Genomic DNA, 14,866 nt, shown 5'->3' with positions numbered 1-14,866 from the left:
GCTCATGTTCATGCGTCTCCCTGAGAAAGGGAGAGGGGGCGGGAAAGTCAGCAACGCCCCCTCCGGAGCCTATTCGGTCCCAAGATCTGGAGCACCGGAAGTGCTGGCGACGTGTCAGTGCGCCCTACTGTAAACCTTCCCTCCTAGGCCACCTTTCCTATTCAGCTGCGGGATTCCGGGGCCGCCCGGGCGCTGCACCCCGCCACTTCCGCATCGAACCGCCGCTTCAACCGAACTCCCAACCTCTGCGCGCGCTCCCTCTCGAGCCTGATGGTTGGGCCGGCGCCTGCGAGTAGCCACGCCCTTTCCCTCGCCTGGCAGCCAATGGACGGGCGTTTCCCGGCGGGGTGATGGGTAATTAATGAGGGTCGGGCGCTGATTGGCTGCGGGGTCGTGGCCGGGGGCTGGGCGGCGGGGTAGGTTGTTCTGAGGTGGGAGGCGGCACCGGTGGCTGAGAAGGAGGCCTGAGAGCGACATGTCTCCGGCGGCTGAGGCAGAGCGGCTCGTGGCGCTGTTCTTCTGAGTCCGGAGCGGCCTGGCGGCCGGCTGAGCACGAGGGTCGGCGGAGGCTGCCCCCGCTGTGGTGGCCGCCATGCTGGGGGCCCGGGCGGTTGAGGGAGCCGCCGTGGCGCTCCTGCGACTGCTACTGCTGCTGCTGCTGCCGGCGCTCCGGGGGCCGGGGCTCGGCGTGGTCGGCTCGGCGGGGGCTGGGCTGTCCGAGAGCGTCATTTGGGCCGTCAACGCGGGCGGCGAGGCGCATGTGGACGTGCACGGGATCCACTTCCGCAAGGACCCTTTGGAAGGCCGGGTGGGCCGAGGTGAGAGCCCCTCAGCCGAGCCGTGGGATCCGGGGCCTGCCGCGCTGGGCACAGCCGGCCGAGGGCTACGGGCCCTGAGCCCCCTCGACACTGGGGCCACGTCTCGGGAGCCAAGTCTCTCTCTTTGCAGTTTCCTCAGGGACCCGGTCCGAGCTCAGAGCCTGGCGCTGGCTCGAAGCTACGGAGAACGATTGAGGCAGAGTTGGCGAGAAGTTATATTTGGACCTCACATCCTGCATTTTCTTAACCCCTCACTTCCACCCGATCTGGGAAAGTAAAGACGAGGGAGGCCTGTTGCCACCTCGAGGCCTAACGGGTTGTAGGTTATCAGAGTCTCAGGCCTGGGTGGTTTTGCTCTCTATCAAGACAGCTCCTGGTAGATTCCTGACATCCCAGAAACCAGCCCCTTTCCTTACCGCTTCTGCAGGAGCGGGGCTTGATTCTTAGCCAGCATAGAAAGGAATCTTGGAAGAGGACGGGCCAGGAAAGTTTGATTGTAGCCTCTTCCCGTCCCCTCTTTAGAGCTTGGAATATGTGTACTTAAAGGGGGAAGTTGAGGCTGCCCTAGAGGGTGGTTATATTGAAGCCATCCTGCACGTGAGGCTGTAAGCGTGTCAAATGGGTCAGCCAGTGTAAGATCTGAGTATTGTGTCCCAGAGTGTGTAGAGCCCACCCTAAGTGGCCTTCAGAGGTATGTTTCCAGTGTATGGGAAAAATGATTTTGACTTAACTGACTAGCAACAGCAGTTTTTAGAGAGCTGCACAGTTCTCAAAGCTAGTGTAAGAATTGCCAGGGGAGCTGGTTAAAAATGCAAATTCCAGACCTAATAGATTAAACCCACGTTTCTGCACCAGGGGCTTCTGATGTTGGTTATCCCCAGATCAGACTTTGGGAAAATCTGCTGTAGACTCTGTTTCTTCTGTAAGTGAGATTGGACAACAGGTTTAAGAGGGAAGTTCCTTACTTCATGTGTTGGAAGGAGATTTATGTTGTATGCTGGGTTCAGAGGCTGCCAGATTGGCAGTATGCCATCTCCAGAAAACCAAGAGACAGACTTTCTCTCATTCTTTCCACGATGCCCAGATTTGGCTCTTGCCTTTAGGAAAGGGTTTAACTTCGTTCTTCCAAGTTAATTGCAGTGTCCTGGAGTTTGTTGTATTAACGAGTTTATTGCTTCCATACATGTGAGGGTGTTGGGACACAGGGCTGTTTTCTGAAGTTCTATGTTTGTTCTGGAATTCAGTTAGCCCTGGCATGTAGGTCTCAGTAGCCTGGGTTCAGCTGAGTCAGGGCTCCGGTTTTTAGCAGCTGTAACAGCAGCCAAAGCCAGACTTAACATAAGCAGGAGGTCATTGCTATCTCCATCCTGGACCCTTCCTCTTTCTTCACGGGTGTGGACAGGGAGGAAGGAGCCCTTGAGGAAACTAGAGACCGTTTGTGGACTTTGCCTCTTGAGATAGCAGTGGTGAGGACAGTGTGCAGATGGTTTCCTTCACTTAACAGATACCAGGCCTCACGTAGGTTATGTTATCCTATTAGGTTTATTGTGCAGAAGAAAAAGCTAAGATTATAGAGGTTTAGTTCCCAGCTTTTCCTCTTATTTGGAAATCCTGGTTTTAATTTGTGGTGTAGGTGATTTTGGGGGTGGAGCGGGGGAGGTGCTGGTGCTGGTCATTATTCAGCCAGGCTCTGCTTCCTTGGGTTATTGCTTCATGGTTGCAGTTTCTTTGGAGTTCATTGTAGCAGGTAAAATTACATGAGATCTACCCAAGCCCATGTGTACTGGAGCCCTATCTTGGACCCTGGCCATTGGGGCACTCTATAAACAGAGGTTCTTTGCTCCACTCTGTGAGAGTATGACAAACACGGACCATGAATTACAGCAGTAGGAAGGGGTAGAAGAAGAGTGGAGGCTGGTTGTCAGCCTCAGCTTGGACCAGCCTGTTGCAACGTTGCACTTACTGGGTTCCTGAGAGTAGCATTTGGTGGCCTTAGACCTGGGCTTGAGACATGATTCAGCTTCCACTCTCAGGGGGCAACTCTCTCATTTCTTTCTGTGCTGAGGAGTCGGCACCACCAAGGGAAGGGTAGCCATTCCATTCACTCTGCCTTCCCTTCTCTGGCACTGTGTAGGTAGGGTGTGCCAGGTATTTGGAGACCGTTGCTTCATGCAGCTGTTTACACTAATTGCGGTAGGAGCTGTGTGTCTTATTTCTTTTGCCACATGCGTGTGATATTGTTTCTAGCATGCTGAAGGAAGTTCATTTTATGTTGACTGAATCCAGGTATTTGTTGCCAAGTTAATCCAGAAAAGGGTTTGGCCTGCTTTTGAACTTGGTGTTTCTCTGTAGTGTCTTTGTAGTTAAGCATTCTTGTAACTGTGAGTGGCCTAGGGCAACTAGTGGTTTTGCTTTCAGAAGCACTCCATAATATTTATTGAATTTCATCTCTGCCTTAAGGATAGCTAGTGCCATCGGAGATACTCATAGCCTGGGAAAGGCTTTTTCAACTTGTGTGCTTCACCAGATGGAAGTACCACTATGCTTCAGCAGTGCTCAACCTGGGGTTTTGGCATGCTGAACGTTCCGGGTTCTTTTCAACTTGCTCATTCTGGGTTCCTCCTGACTGAGGAGGAAAAGAGCTGGTTATTTGGCCTAAGAGTATAGAACTTTGCTTGGTTTTAGGAGAGGCTGTTTCCTCTTCATAGAAAGATAGCTGCTGATCATTTGTTTGACCTTGAAGAATACGCTTTACCTCTCTGGGCCTTGTTTTCCTTTTTAGTATAACTTATTATTGCTTTAGAAATCAGTGGCCCCAAGTCTGAAAACTCTCCTGTCCAGAATGGGTTAGTGTCTCTATCTTTTTCTGTGCTCGATGACCTTTTACATGAAGTTATAACTAGAGCACATTATGGTTCCAGAGGGGTAAAAAGGTGGCTTAGAGCCTGAGCCTATCAGATTACTAATTCTGCAAGCCTAAGGAAGACCCTTCTCTGGGAGGGCAGCCTTCCTTTTGGCTGGGGAGGGATCTGGCTTTGGGGAGATAAGAACTTAAAAGAGCGTGAGAATCATTGCTCCCTCTGATTTGCTCAAGGCCATGGGATTTGTTTAGAATTCTCTCCCTATACTGTCACCTAAGAAGCAGGCTTCATCTGCAGGCCCTCCAAGTAGCAGAATTTCGTAGGTGGAGAATTTAGGTAGGTGGTATCTCCCATTTTACAGGTGAGAAAACATCGAGAAAATAATTTGTTCCAAATCACATCGTAGGTGGCAGAGGCAGGATTCAAATCCAGGCCTGTCTTACTGTAAAACTGGGGCTGAATTTTTCGAGCTTTGTCCATTGTCCTGAACTAAGAGGCAGCAGGCATAATGTAGGCCCTTTGGCCCCCTTCCTTTCTGTTAACTGTCTGAACTGTATTGTGCCAACTCCAGCAGTGTGCTGATTGTGTACACTTCACTGTATTTTAGAGAAATCTGTTTCACTGTGAATACATGAAGTATAAGGGGGAAAGAAAAAAATCCTTTTTGTTGCTGTGTCTCTTGGGACTAGGGCAAATGCAACTTTACATGTGGCAGATCTCCTGGGAAAGCTGCTTGGGCTTTAAAGGGAAAATATTTAAAGGTAATTCCAAGGTTGTTAAGTAGTTTCTATTCACATGGCTGAGTTTTCTTCCTTGTGAGACTGAGGCTGTTACAAATTACATTACTGTCAGTTTCTCACTTTTTCCACTAGGCAAGAAAAAAAAAAAAGATTCCCCACACATGCGCAAAATTTTCTGCGTATCTACAAAGCAAATCTAGTTAATGTTCCAAATCTGTAAAGATCATAGTTCTCATGGAAGAAGGAAATTCTAAGAACTCAAGTGGAAGAGAAATAGCAGTCTTTTAATCTTTATGGGTTGTGCCCTGGTGTAATGGTTTGAGCCTGGGAAAGAGCTGAGGCGTCTTGGCAGTACGTCCTTTGTAGTGCTACTTAGCACCCTTCTTTGATTTCTTGAGAAGAAATAAGAAGAAAAAAGTCCGAAGACAAAAGTGCAATGAGTTTCCTGTTGCGTTGTCTCATCAGGTCCATCTGATGTCATGGCTAACTGTTCACTTACAGGAACTGTTAACTGTTATGTTTATTTTTTTGAGGGCTTGACCTTAGCCACTGGCTCTTTTAGTTACTCTTTTACCTCCCTTGGAGATAAAAGATCCCTTTGGAGTTTTGGTGATTCAGATGATAAAGCTCCAGGGATGACTGCTTTTGGACATCTCTCAAAGGATCTAGGTGCCAAATGTCTTCAGAGTCACTGTGTGAGATTGGAAGGTGGTCTTGAAATCTTAATTCCAGGCTGGAGGAGAGACTGGACCTGTGTACCAAAATTATTGCTAAGTCTGTAGTTTGGAAAGTATTGGAAGACCTCATTGTGTTTATAGGATAAAGGAGTCAGAGAAGCTACTTTCGGAAGGAGGAAGCATAGCTATTCATCTCTGGGGCTGGAGTGTGGTGTCTTATATTTGAAGAAAGACCCCAGTCTAGTTTGTTATGGGGTGGGAGAAAAACATATATAGTCTCGTCTCCTACCAAGGCTGGGGGAAGAGGGCTGGGGGCAGTAGAGGTTTTCCGCTCTTCTGGTACTGACCCAAGGTATGTAACTTTTTACCTTTTTTTTTTTTTTTTTTTTTTTTAATGTAAACTCTACACCCAAAGTGGGGCTTATATACTCATGACTCTGAGATCAGGAGTCGCATGCTCTACCAACTGAGCCACCCAGGCGTCTTTTTACTTTTACCCTGCCTTATTCCTTGTCAGTTGTGAAGTGGGAAAGGTGGCTCCCCCAGGACTTGGGCATCTTAGGCCAAAGGTGCCAGTAGAACCTTGGCAGATTTTTCTTGCTAGGATGGCTCTATCCCTGTGGAGAGAATAGCATGGTTTCACTGCTCTGCAGGCATCTCCTTTGTTGCTGTTTGTTAGTTCAGCAAATCATATTGAGTGCCTGTTTATGTGCCAGCCACCTTGTTAGGTGCTGGGGACACAGGAGGAATTTTTTTTCTTCTTTTGGTTTACCTGGGAGAATGTGCAAGAGAGAATAGGTGAGGTTGAGTTTTGTGAATTTGTGAGAAGTAAGGTGCTTGCATGTAAAGCAAATTAGAGAGCATCACACCCTTCTTTTTATGAGCATGTTTCTCTTTACCAGCCTTGGAACTTTGTGAATGAAAATTATAAAAAGCAACTAAGCTGGTATCTTACTTGCAGTAAAGACAATGCAGAAATGACTTTCCTAACATATCCTGTTTGTTTTAGACTCTTGAGCTTTTCTGAATGAAAACGCACGCACACACACACTCTTTCTCTCTCTCTTTGAACTTAGTCATCTTGCAGAGTTCTTGGCCATTCCCCCCCCCCCCCCCCCCCCGTTCTATGAGGTTTCTCTGAAGCTCCCCTTCTCAGGGAGCCAGGAGCTGTAGCTATCGCCTGTTTTCTTCCTGTCACTCTCTGTCCAGTTGAGGAAAGTTATTTTAACAGGCTTTTAAAAAGTTCTACTCTGAGGGTTAGGGAGCTGTTGGGGTGATTAGTGTTTGGTTTCTTTCACTTTACTCTTCCTCGGCAATGGCTCTCTGATTCTTACTTTTGTGTCTGGTCTCTTTAGAGCCAGCAGAGAGGGGGTGGCCCCTTCCTCTGGGAGGGTTACTAGCATTGCCCTGGTAATAGCTCTGGCAGTTCTGGGGTCTCTGCTCTTTTTGTGTGTCTTGCCTCTGATGTGGTTTCTCTTTGTTTTTTGTCCCCAGCCTCTGACTATGGTATGAAACTGCCAATCCTGCGTTCCAACCCGGAGGACCAGATCCTGTATCAAACAGAGCGGTACAATGAGGAGACTTTTGGCTACGAAGTGCCCATTAAGGAGGAGGGGGACTATGTGCTGGTGTTGAAATTTGCTGAGGTCTACTTTGCACAGTCCCAGCAGAAGGTGAGGCCTGGTCAGTGGGACATTGCCACTCTTGGATAGTCCCCTGCTATGGGCCAGAGAATGTAAGAGCCTCCCCAGAAGGGAGGAACAGGTGAGCTTTGAGGAAAAGCTGGATTCCTTCTGCCCTAGAGAAGCAATGTCCCATTGCTCACAAGGCTACACTTGCTCTGGGGGTTGGTGACAGAACGCGATGCCAGAATCTTAGTTCTTGGCAACTACCTGATCCTGGTTGTCCTCCTCAGTTGTCAGCACCTTCTTGTTTTTAGCCTTGCTCTTTTTTTTTTTTTTTTTTTTTAAGATTTAATTTATTTATTTGACAGAGAGATAGAGATAGCCAGCGAAAGAGGGAACACAAGCAGGGGGAGTGGGAGAGGAAGAAGCAGGTTTCCAGTGGAGAAGCCTGATGTGGGGCTCGATCCCAAAACGCCAGGATCACGCCCTGAGACGAAGGCAGATGCTGAACGACTGAGCCACCCAGGCGCCCCTTAGCCCTACTCTTTTCCTGTCTCTTCTTGAAAATTTCCTTCTGTCCATATTGAGGTTTTTGTTTGTATTCTTTGTTCCCTAAGGCCAGTATGAGACCTTGACAATGAAAGAACATGGCTTTGATTTAGCTAATGTAACGAACTCTGTACGCTTGACTATATCCAGCCCTGTCATTTTAAAAATTATTTCTGAACTTGAAACCTGGGCAGGTACATGATGTCCAGCTGCTAAAGGAGTATGAAGCTGATGGTTTTGACATTGTCTCTCTCTTATTTAATCCTGGAAGGTATTTGATGTGCGATTGAATGGCCATGTCGTGGTGAAGGACTTGGATATCTTTGATCGTGTTGGGCACAGCACAGCTCATGATGAAATCATCCCTATGAGCATCAGAAAGGGGAAGCTCAGTGTCCAAGGGGAGGTGTCCACCTTCACAGGGAAACTCTACATCGAGTTTGTTAAGGTAACCCTTTCCCTCTGCCCTCCCATCTGAGGAAATGTTTAAAAGAATGGGTGCAGGGGGAATGTTTACTGCTGTGTGGTGCTGACCATTGTTTCCCATTTCCTAGGGGTACTATGACAATCCCAAAGTTTGTGCACTCTACATCATGGCTGGGACAGTGGATGGTAAGTGGTGTCTTTAACCTCCTTTTTTCCTTGGGCTGAAGGATATGGTTGAGGAAACCCTTGGGGGAATAATTTAGCTGATCACTCTTGTGAAAACACTTAAAGCCAAATTGTGGGGAGTCCAGAGCCAGATGGTTGGGGATGAAGTGTAGCGTGGTGCTGGCCGTAAGCTTTGGAGTAAGGTCTGTGTTCAAATTTTGCTGCTGCCACTTAATCAGCTTTTTGGTTTTGGACAAATTCCTTTAACTTCACTGTAAATTTGGCTTAATAATGGTACCTACTGGTGTGCCCTGACCCTTGTAGTCTTTTGGAATGGCCTTAAACTTGTCCTTATTCTCTTTCTTTGACATCTGTTTCCTGGGGGCAAAAAGGGAAAAGGCAAAAGGAGGAGGAGTCCTTTAGTGTTTTGGTATGCTCTGAGAGAGTCCAGAATTGCTGGACTGCACTGGACAGAAGTTCACTTTCCAGTGTCTCCTTGTCCTTGAGATCCAGCTTTAGGGTGTACCGCTTTCTCAGCGTTGAGATGATCCTGCCGCTAGCTTCCCAGGCTGATTTTTTGCGGAGAAGGCTTGTGTCTTAGTGACTTTTCTCCTCCATTCTGCCTCTGCGTTTTCCCAGTTCATCCCGAATGCACCAGGGAGCTCATCTGGTGCACACCTTGATGTGTCCCCAGATGCTGGTATTCTGACATCTAGGCAGATGTCTTGCCACAAAAACAGATTTGTAGCTTGAGTCCCTAAGGAGGAGGCAGAGCAGAGGGGTAGTGTGTGCTGACAACCCAAGGCTCTGTGGCTCAGCTTTTCCTCAGTTGCTGTTTGAATCAGAAGGGAATGTGGGATTGTGAAGGCTGCAGGAGGGATTAGAAAATGCTAAGTTTTGGGTGTCGGGTCATTTTCTCTGTTCAATCTGGTCCTCCCATGGTTCTGAAGAAGTAGGACAGGAAGGGGAGATAGCGAGCCTCCCTGGGCGCAAGGCTTTTACTGTGTTTTAGTTAAATCTAAAGAAGACTAGTGTTTGCAGCAGTCTGCTGTTCTTTAGGCCAGGAGCTATTTCTGCTACTTCTCTTTTTTCCTGTGGACCCTGCTTAGGTCATAGCATCTCTTTATTGTGGCTCATTTACGGCTCTTAAGGGTCTCACTTAAATGCTGTGGGTCTTACTTAAAAGGTGTCTGTTTTCTTGTGTCAGATGTACCAAAGCTGCAGCCTCATCCAGGACTGGAGAAGAAAGAGGAGGAAGAAGAAGAAGAAGAATACGATGAAGGGTCTAATCTCAAAAGACAGACCAATAAGAACCGGGTACAGTCAGGCCCCCGCACGCCCAACCCCTATGCCTCGGACAACAGCAGCCTCATGTTTCCCATCCTGGTGGCCTTCGGAGTCTTCATTCCAACCCTCTTCTGCCTCTGCCGGTTGTGAGAACAAATACCATCCTGAACTGGGTGGAGGGGTGAGGGAAAGAAACCAAACATGTTGGTTTTGGTTTCTGTATTTTTCACAGTGATTAACAAAAAAACAAACAAACAAAAACCACACACAAAAATTAAAGGAGAAAAAAAGAGGCAGAGTGGGTAGAGAGCAGCCCTCATCCACCACTGGTCCCAGCCCTGCTTCAGTCCTTGTGCTCTCTTTGTGGCTGGCCCCAGCCGTCTCTTTCCTCTCCACGGTACTTAGGGTAAAGCGGATCCTACACGTTCAAGGATCCTCGTCTGCACACCTAGTGGAAAGGACTCTGAACCCACAGCAGACACGGTTCCTTTTCTTAGGTTAGAAATTAACAGCAGGGAAATGTCATCTTATTACCTGAGAAGACCAGCGCTGAGAGTTGGGTATGTTCTGAAGTGATGTCCAGATAAGTTTTCAGATGTCATGGGATTGAAAGTGTGTGTGCTTTGTGTATGTGTGAAGGTGTATAATTTGTAAGATAAAGACGAAAACAGAGGGGGATTAAACAAAAAAAGAAAAGTAGATACTTCCTTACTTGGAAGCCTTTCTGGTTTCAGCCTAATGATGGTTCCACCTTAAGTGTTTGCGCTTTGTCATTGCTTGTCTCCCTGACATGTGCCAGTTAGAGGACTGTCTGGTATCCAAGACAATTAGTTTACGTCAGGTCCTCAAGTTGCCTCTGACTTGTTACCACAACAAATCATTTTGATTTCAGTGCCTGTTGGGGACTTGATTTCCTCTCATTTTCCCCCCCTTAATCTGGCTCACTTGAAATCTCTCTCTCTCTCAATCATCCTGCTAAGTTATTGCCAAGAAGGGAAGGAGACATGGGGATTTGGGGTTCCCTTTGCTTGAATGTCTTATCCTCTACCACCTCACCTTGTTGGTACCTCCTTCCCTGGATCTCTGAGCCAGCAGCCAGGAGGACCTGACCCAGCAATTCTTTTACTGGCCCCTCTGTAGGGTCTTGCTGCCAGGGGACAGGGATGCTTTCCAGCCTGCAGCAACAGAACACTTGACCTTAAAAGTCTCTTCTGGTCTTTGGATTAGAAAAGGCTTATGTTAGCATAATTTAAGAGCCACCTCAGAGACTTGAGCCCTACTAAGTGACTGACCACTGTTTAGAGTGTCTTATCTAGTATCTGATACTCACTTATTCCCACCTTGTGTCTGTGGCGCAAGTCAACAAGTTTTGGTTTATGCCCAGGGCTGCCCCACAGAACTAGACTGATTGTCTGTATCTGGCCCAGGGGCGCCTCTCACTGATCTTAATAGTATGCCCCTCTGCCCTTTCATCTCCCTATCCAAGTTACAGTTGGGTTCTTGATGTGACGGGGCTGAAAGATTGCCAGTCAGCCATAGTCCTGGCAGCTCTGAAGCCAACCTTAGCATCTAAGTGTCTGTCTTAAATTCCCTGGAAAAACTTCTGCAGGAAATGGAGCTTCCCTGTTCCCTTCTTTTCTGGTCACTGTTATCCTTTTCCCAGTTAGGGCAGCAATGAGGGAGGACCCAGCCAAGCTACAAGGAACTTTGTGGATGGAGGGCAGCAGGATTAGCTTCTGCTTGGGCTGGAACAGCACAGAATCTCAAACAAGGCTCATCATTTTACAGTGTGTTTAATTTTGTCTTTCTTTCTTTTTTTTTTTTTTTCCAATGTTTTTAAAGAGCTCCATATAATTGAACTGTTTGTTATATGATAAAGTAAGTAGCCTTTGGGCTCATGTCCTGGGTTTTGACTCTTGATGAGTTACTCTGGGTCAGCATTTAGTCCTTTGAGAGTTGGAGCCCTTTATTTTAGCTGTGACTTAGGCCTCAGTAGTAGGGTATTGAGTCAGGCATCTGGATGGCTATGGCCTGAGGCTGCAGTAAGAGAACACTTCCTGGAGTGCTTCACAAAGCTCCCTGCTTTAAAGGATGACATTCTATGGCCTTGGTCCTGGGGACCCCCTGCCTGGGGCAGTGGACATCCTGACTATTAATTGGGCTTCCGACAGTGGCTTCGGTTCCTCTTCCATCAGAACTCCCCACAGCTGTAGGCCACTGCCTATGGAGTAGACGAGATGAGGAAGGAGGACTTGCTGCCTCCATTTTGCCTTGTTTGTTAGTTTGCCTGGGTCTCTGAGGAAGGAGGGGTCCCGCCTCCTCACCTCAACCCATCCCTTCAGTGACTCAGAGTCTCAGAAGGAAACTCTGGCTCCTGGGGCCATTTCCTAATGGTACTGTAAGCCAAGCAGCTTTGCTTCCAAGCCCACCCCTGTTTCCAAGCCCACTCCTTTCCCCTGAGCTCAGGGATAGGGATGGGCATTTTCCTCTGCTTGTGTCCGAAAGGAAGGAACATCTTTCTATGGCTCACAAAAACTAAAGGAGAAGTGAGGAAACAGGAAGGAGTTTGGTGGGGGCTGGGGTAGAGTCCCCTGGAGCCAAGCCCACCCAGCTAACAGAGCTGCCCAGGGCCGGTCACAGCTGGCCCATGATGCTGAACTTGAAAGCTTTTTTTTTGTTGTTGTTATTGTTGTTTTGGTTTTTTTTGTTTGTTTTTTTGGGTTTTTTTGGCTCCTCCAAGATGATATAGGTACATGAAGTTTAGGTTAAAGGGGTGGGGCGGGGCACTCTTTGTTTTTATTTTTGTATTGTGTGTGTCACGAATTACTCTGTTCATCATTTGCTTTTTGCACTGTTTGTTCCCCTGCCTGTATTTTGAGCTATTACTAGGACCAGGCGGCTATGCTGTAGGGAGTCTGTCTGGGGTCGGGGAGGCGATGAGGGATGCCACTTAGGCCTGGGGAAAGAGAGGTCTGGGCTCTTCTACTGGATCCATGCTCTCCTAGGTTTTTAGATTTCCCTAACCCCAGCTGGCTAAAGCCAAGAGGAGATGGCCAAGATGAAACTCCTTTTTCAGTTCAGTTTCTGGGTGGACCACACAAAGATGTCTGCTGGGGATGGGCTGAGAGTCTGCAGCCTAGCTCTGATTTGGGTCAGGGGCCAGCTGGCCATTTTGGGTTTTACTCATGCTGACTGAAACGCTGTGCCAGGAAATAATCTGTGGGACCCATGTCCCCTAAACCAGATCCATTTTCCCATAAAGTCTCCACTACGGAGGAGAAGCTGCTCAGTGGATATCTTGAATTCTGGTGACTTGAAAGATGGTTATCTTTAAGTGTCAGTGGTGTCAGACTCCCGGGGCCACCAGCTGGTTTGAGAGTGTGACCTTGTTCTCTTTTTCCCACTGTTTGCCTGTGAGATACTGGCCTGAAATTGGGGGATCACATTAGAGGTCAATTAGGCTTTGAAGAGATGAAGTGAAGTTTAAGTTTACCTCCCCCTTTCTGTGCCTGGAAACTGTTTAATCCAGTTTCAGAATTGTGTTTTGACTTCTTTGTCTTTTTGGAGAAGCTTCTGTTTTAAGGAATTTCTCTTCCTTCTTATCCTGCCTCTACTTTCTCCTGAGAAGGCCTGGCCGTGGCTTCTAGAATCTCAGTTGACCTTCAGAAAACAGCAGCAGTATTTTCCCTTTCCTAGCAGGTATACTCCTTTCTCTAGAAATTGGCTCACCTTGGGAAGCCCAGGGAAAGAGTCCACAAGTTCTCTACCCTCCCTGGAGATTGGGGCAGGACCCACCCCGGTCAGCACAGTGCCTTTTCCTCTCCTGCTCTGAGCCAGGGTGGGCATTCCCTCTAGATTCAGGTCTGGGCAGGGGTCTTAGAGTCCCTGCCATGGGGCTGCTTCCCCATCCCTCTCTCCCCTTCCCCTTTGCTGGCCGGCTCTGACCTAATTCAAGTGTCTTCTTGCCTCGAGGAGCCTTAATGGCATCAAGTGGCAACATGTAATATTGTCCTCCATGCCTCTCCAAAGGACCTGGGAGAGCAGGTGAGCTTTCCAAAGCATGAGACTAACAGATGCTCCTGTTCAAAAAAAGGAAGGAGGAGGAGATGCCTTGGGCTTCCTTGTGCTGTGGCCCTGGGGAAGGAGGCTGGGGTAGGGCTAAGTGATAGTGCAGAAGCAGAACCAGGAACACCTGGGATGTGTTCAGAAATCTTAGAAGAAGTCTGCTTCTCTTCTGTGGAAAGATCTAATTAGGGTTCAAAGAACTCTAAGAAAATTGCAAAGAAGCCTTAATGTTCAAGCTTCAGAGAGATCAGAGTAATTTCTCCCTATCCATCCGAGCTCGGACTCTTTCTGTATTTAGACCTCTCCTGGGGCAAGAGGGCTAGATTTCCTCATTTTATTAGGACACCAGGTTGGCACCAGTGGGTTAGCTGCCCAGCTAGGGCGGGTTCTTTGTACATGGGTGGCTCGCTGCCGATCTGGTTTGTCCTTCCCCAGCTGCCTTTTGGCTAGCCTGCCTTCGGTTGCCAAATCATTTTGATAAGAGCAGATGATTTGGGGACTGGCTGGGTTGGCAGGAAAAGAGCAGGATGGCTCTCTTGGGACGGTCCCCTCCCACCCCCCCCCCACCCCCCAGGAATATAACAACAAGGAGCCAGGATTGTGCTGGCAGCCAGGGAAACAGTAGTCCTGTTAGAGTTGGCAGGGAGGGCCCTGGCACCTCTCACATCCAGGCAGGCTTGTGCGATGGGGGCACATAGCACCAGGAGAAGCAGAACTTCATTCTCACCTCTATTTTGAGCTTCAGTGCTTTATTTCAGTATGAGGGAAAACAACAACAAACTGAAGTGTGCTTTCCGTCCTTTCAAAGGACAACTGTCGGGAAAGGAGAGCTGAGTTGCCAGGTGGGAGGGGAGAATTGGCAGGGAGATCTTCACGGCAAACCAGGAATGAGGCGTTCTTGACTCTTGTCTTCCCTGGTGTGTCATAATCCAGGGAATGAAAAGAAATTTGACCCTGGATTAGTCCCCTCCTTGGATTTTCCTTCCACCATGTTCTCACACACTAGGACCAGCTGCCCATTCTGAGCTCAGAGCAGCCTCTTCAACCATTATCGGCCTAACCTGGCTTGTCAGGAAACCCACACCACCCCTCCAGATTGGGCCTGGCTGCTCTGTTCTGTACCAAGTACTGGAGCATAGTGTCAAGTTCTTAGCCCTGGTAGCTCCTAGATCCCCATCCTCTCCCTGCAGAGGTCAAACCAACTCTTTGTCTGTAGCCACAACATGCATTTACAGCAGCACAGTGAGATGTGATTGAGGGGCTTTGAACCTGGCTGGCCCGGGAAAGCAGTAGGGGTGGATAGAGCTGTCTTTCCTTCTGGGCTGTCTCCATCTGTCCCTACCCTTTACATGCCCCCCCCCCCACCAAAACGTAAAAAAATCAGGATGTTTTTCACTGTCCATTGCTTTGTGTTTTAATAAACAATTTGCAGTGACACTCTGTTGAGATTGAGTTTGAACTTGATTTTGCAAAGAGGTGAAGTGATGGGGTGGGAAAGGGAGACCTGGGGGCTCACTTGGCTGCAGAGGGCTCTCCTGTGACAAGACTAGGGGCTTTTGTCCATTTTAGCCGGGATGTTTGGTTAAGGGAATGAAGTTCTATAAACCTCTGTCTGGCCATTTCAGCCAGCGGTGCATTCAAGGGAAAATAAAC

General features: G+C 48.3%; 1 protein-coding gene across 1 annotated transcript; it reads left to right on the top strand.

Moving 5' to 3' along the window:
* Window positions 1-416: 416 nt before the first annotated feature.
* On the top strand, window positions 417-14,650 carry MLEC (malectin). The gene is made up of 5 exons (XM_045791552.2): window positions 417-818; window positions 6,591-6,769; window positions 7,542-7,718; window positions 7,825-7,882; window positions 9,069-14,650. Exons 1-5 carry the CDS (start codon window positions 593-595, stop codon window positions 9,296-9,298), a joined length of 870 nt encoding a protein of 289 aa, XP_045647508.1. The 5' UTR covers window positions 417-592; the 3' UTR covers window positions 9,299-14,650.
* Window positions 14,651-14,866: the final 216 nt, after the last annotated feature.

The sequence above is a fragment of the Ursus americanus genome, chromosome 30, assembly GCF_024610735.1.
Source record: "Ursus americanus isolate L20-20 chromosome 30, mUrsAme1.1.p, whole genome shotgun sequence".
Lineage (NCBI taxonomy): Eukaryota > Metazoa > Chordata > Mammalia > Carnivora > Ursidae > Ursus > Ursus americanus.
This window is presented reverse-complemented; position numbering and strand designations above follow the sequence as displayed.

Excerpts from the sequence above, each read along its gene's own strand:
- MLEC (XM_045791552.2), top strand. The coding sequence starts at position 593 with ATGCTGGGGGCCCGGGCGGTTGAGGGAGCCGCCGTGGCGCTCCTGCGA. Across the intron at positions 819-6,590 it reads GGAAGGCCGGGTGGGCCGAG|CCTCTGACTATGGTATGAAA; the intron begins GTGAGAGCCCCT and ends TTTTGTCCCCAG. Across the intron at positions 6,770-7,541 it reads TTGCACAGTCCCAGCAGAAG|GTATTTGATGTGCGATTGAA; the intron begins GTGAGGCCTGGT and ends TAATCCTGGAAG.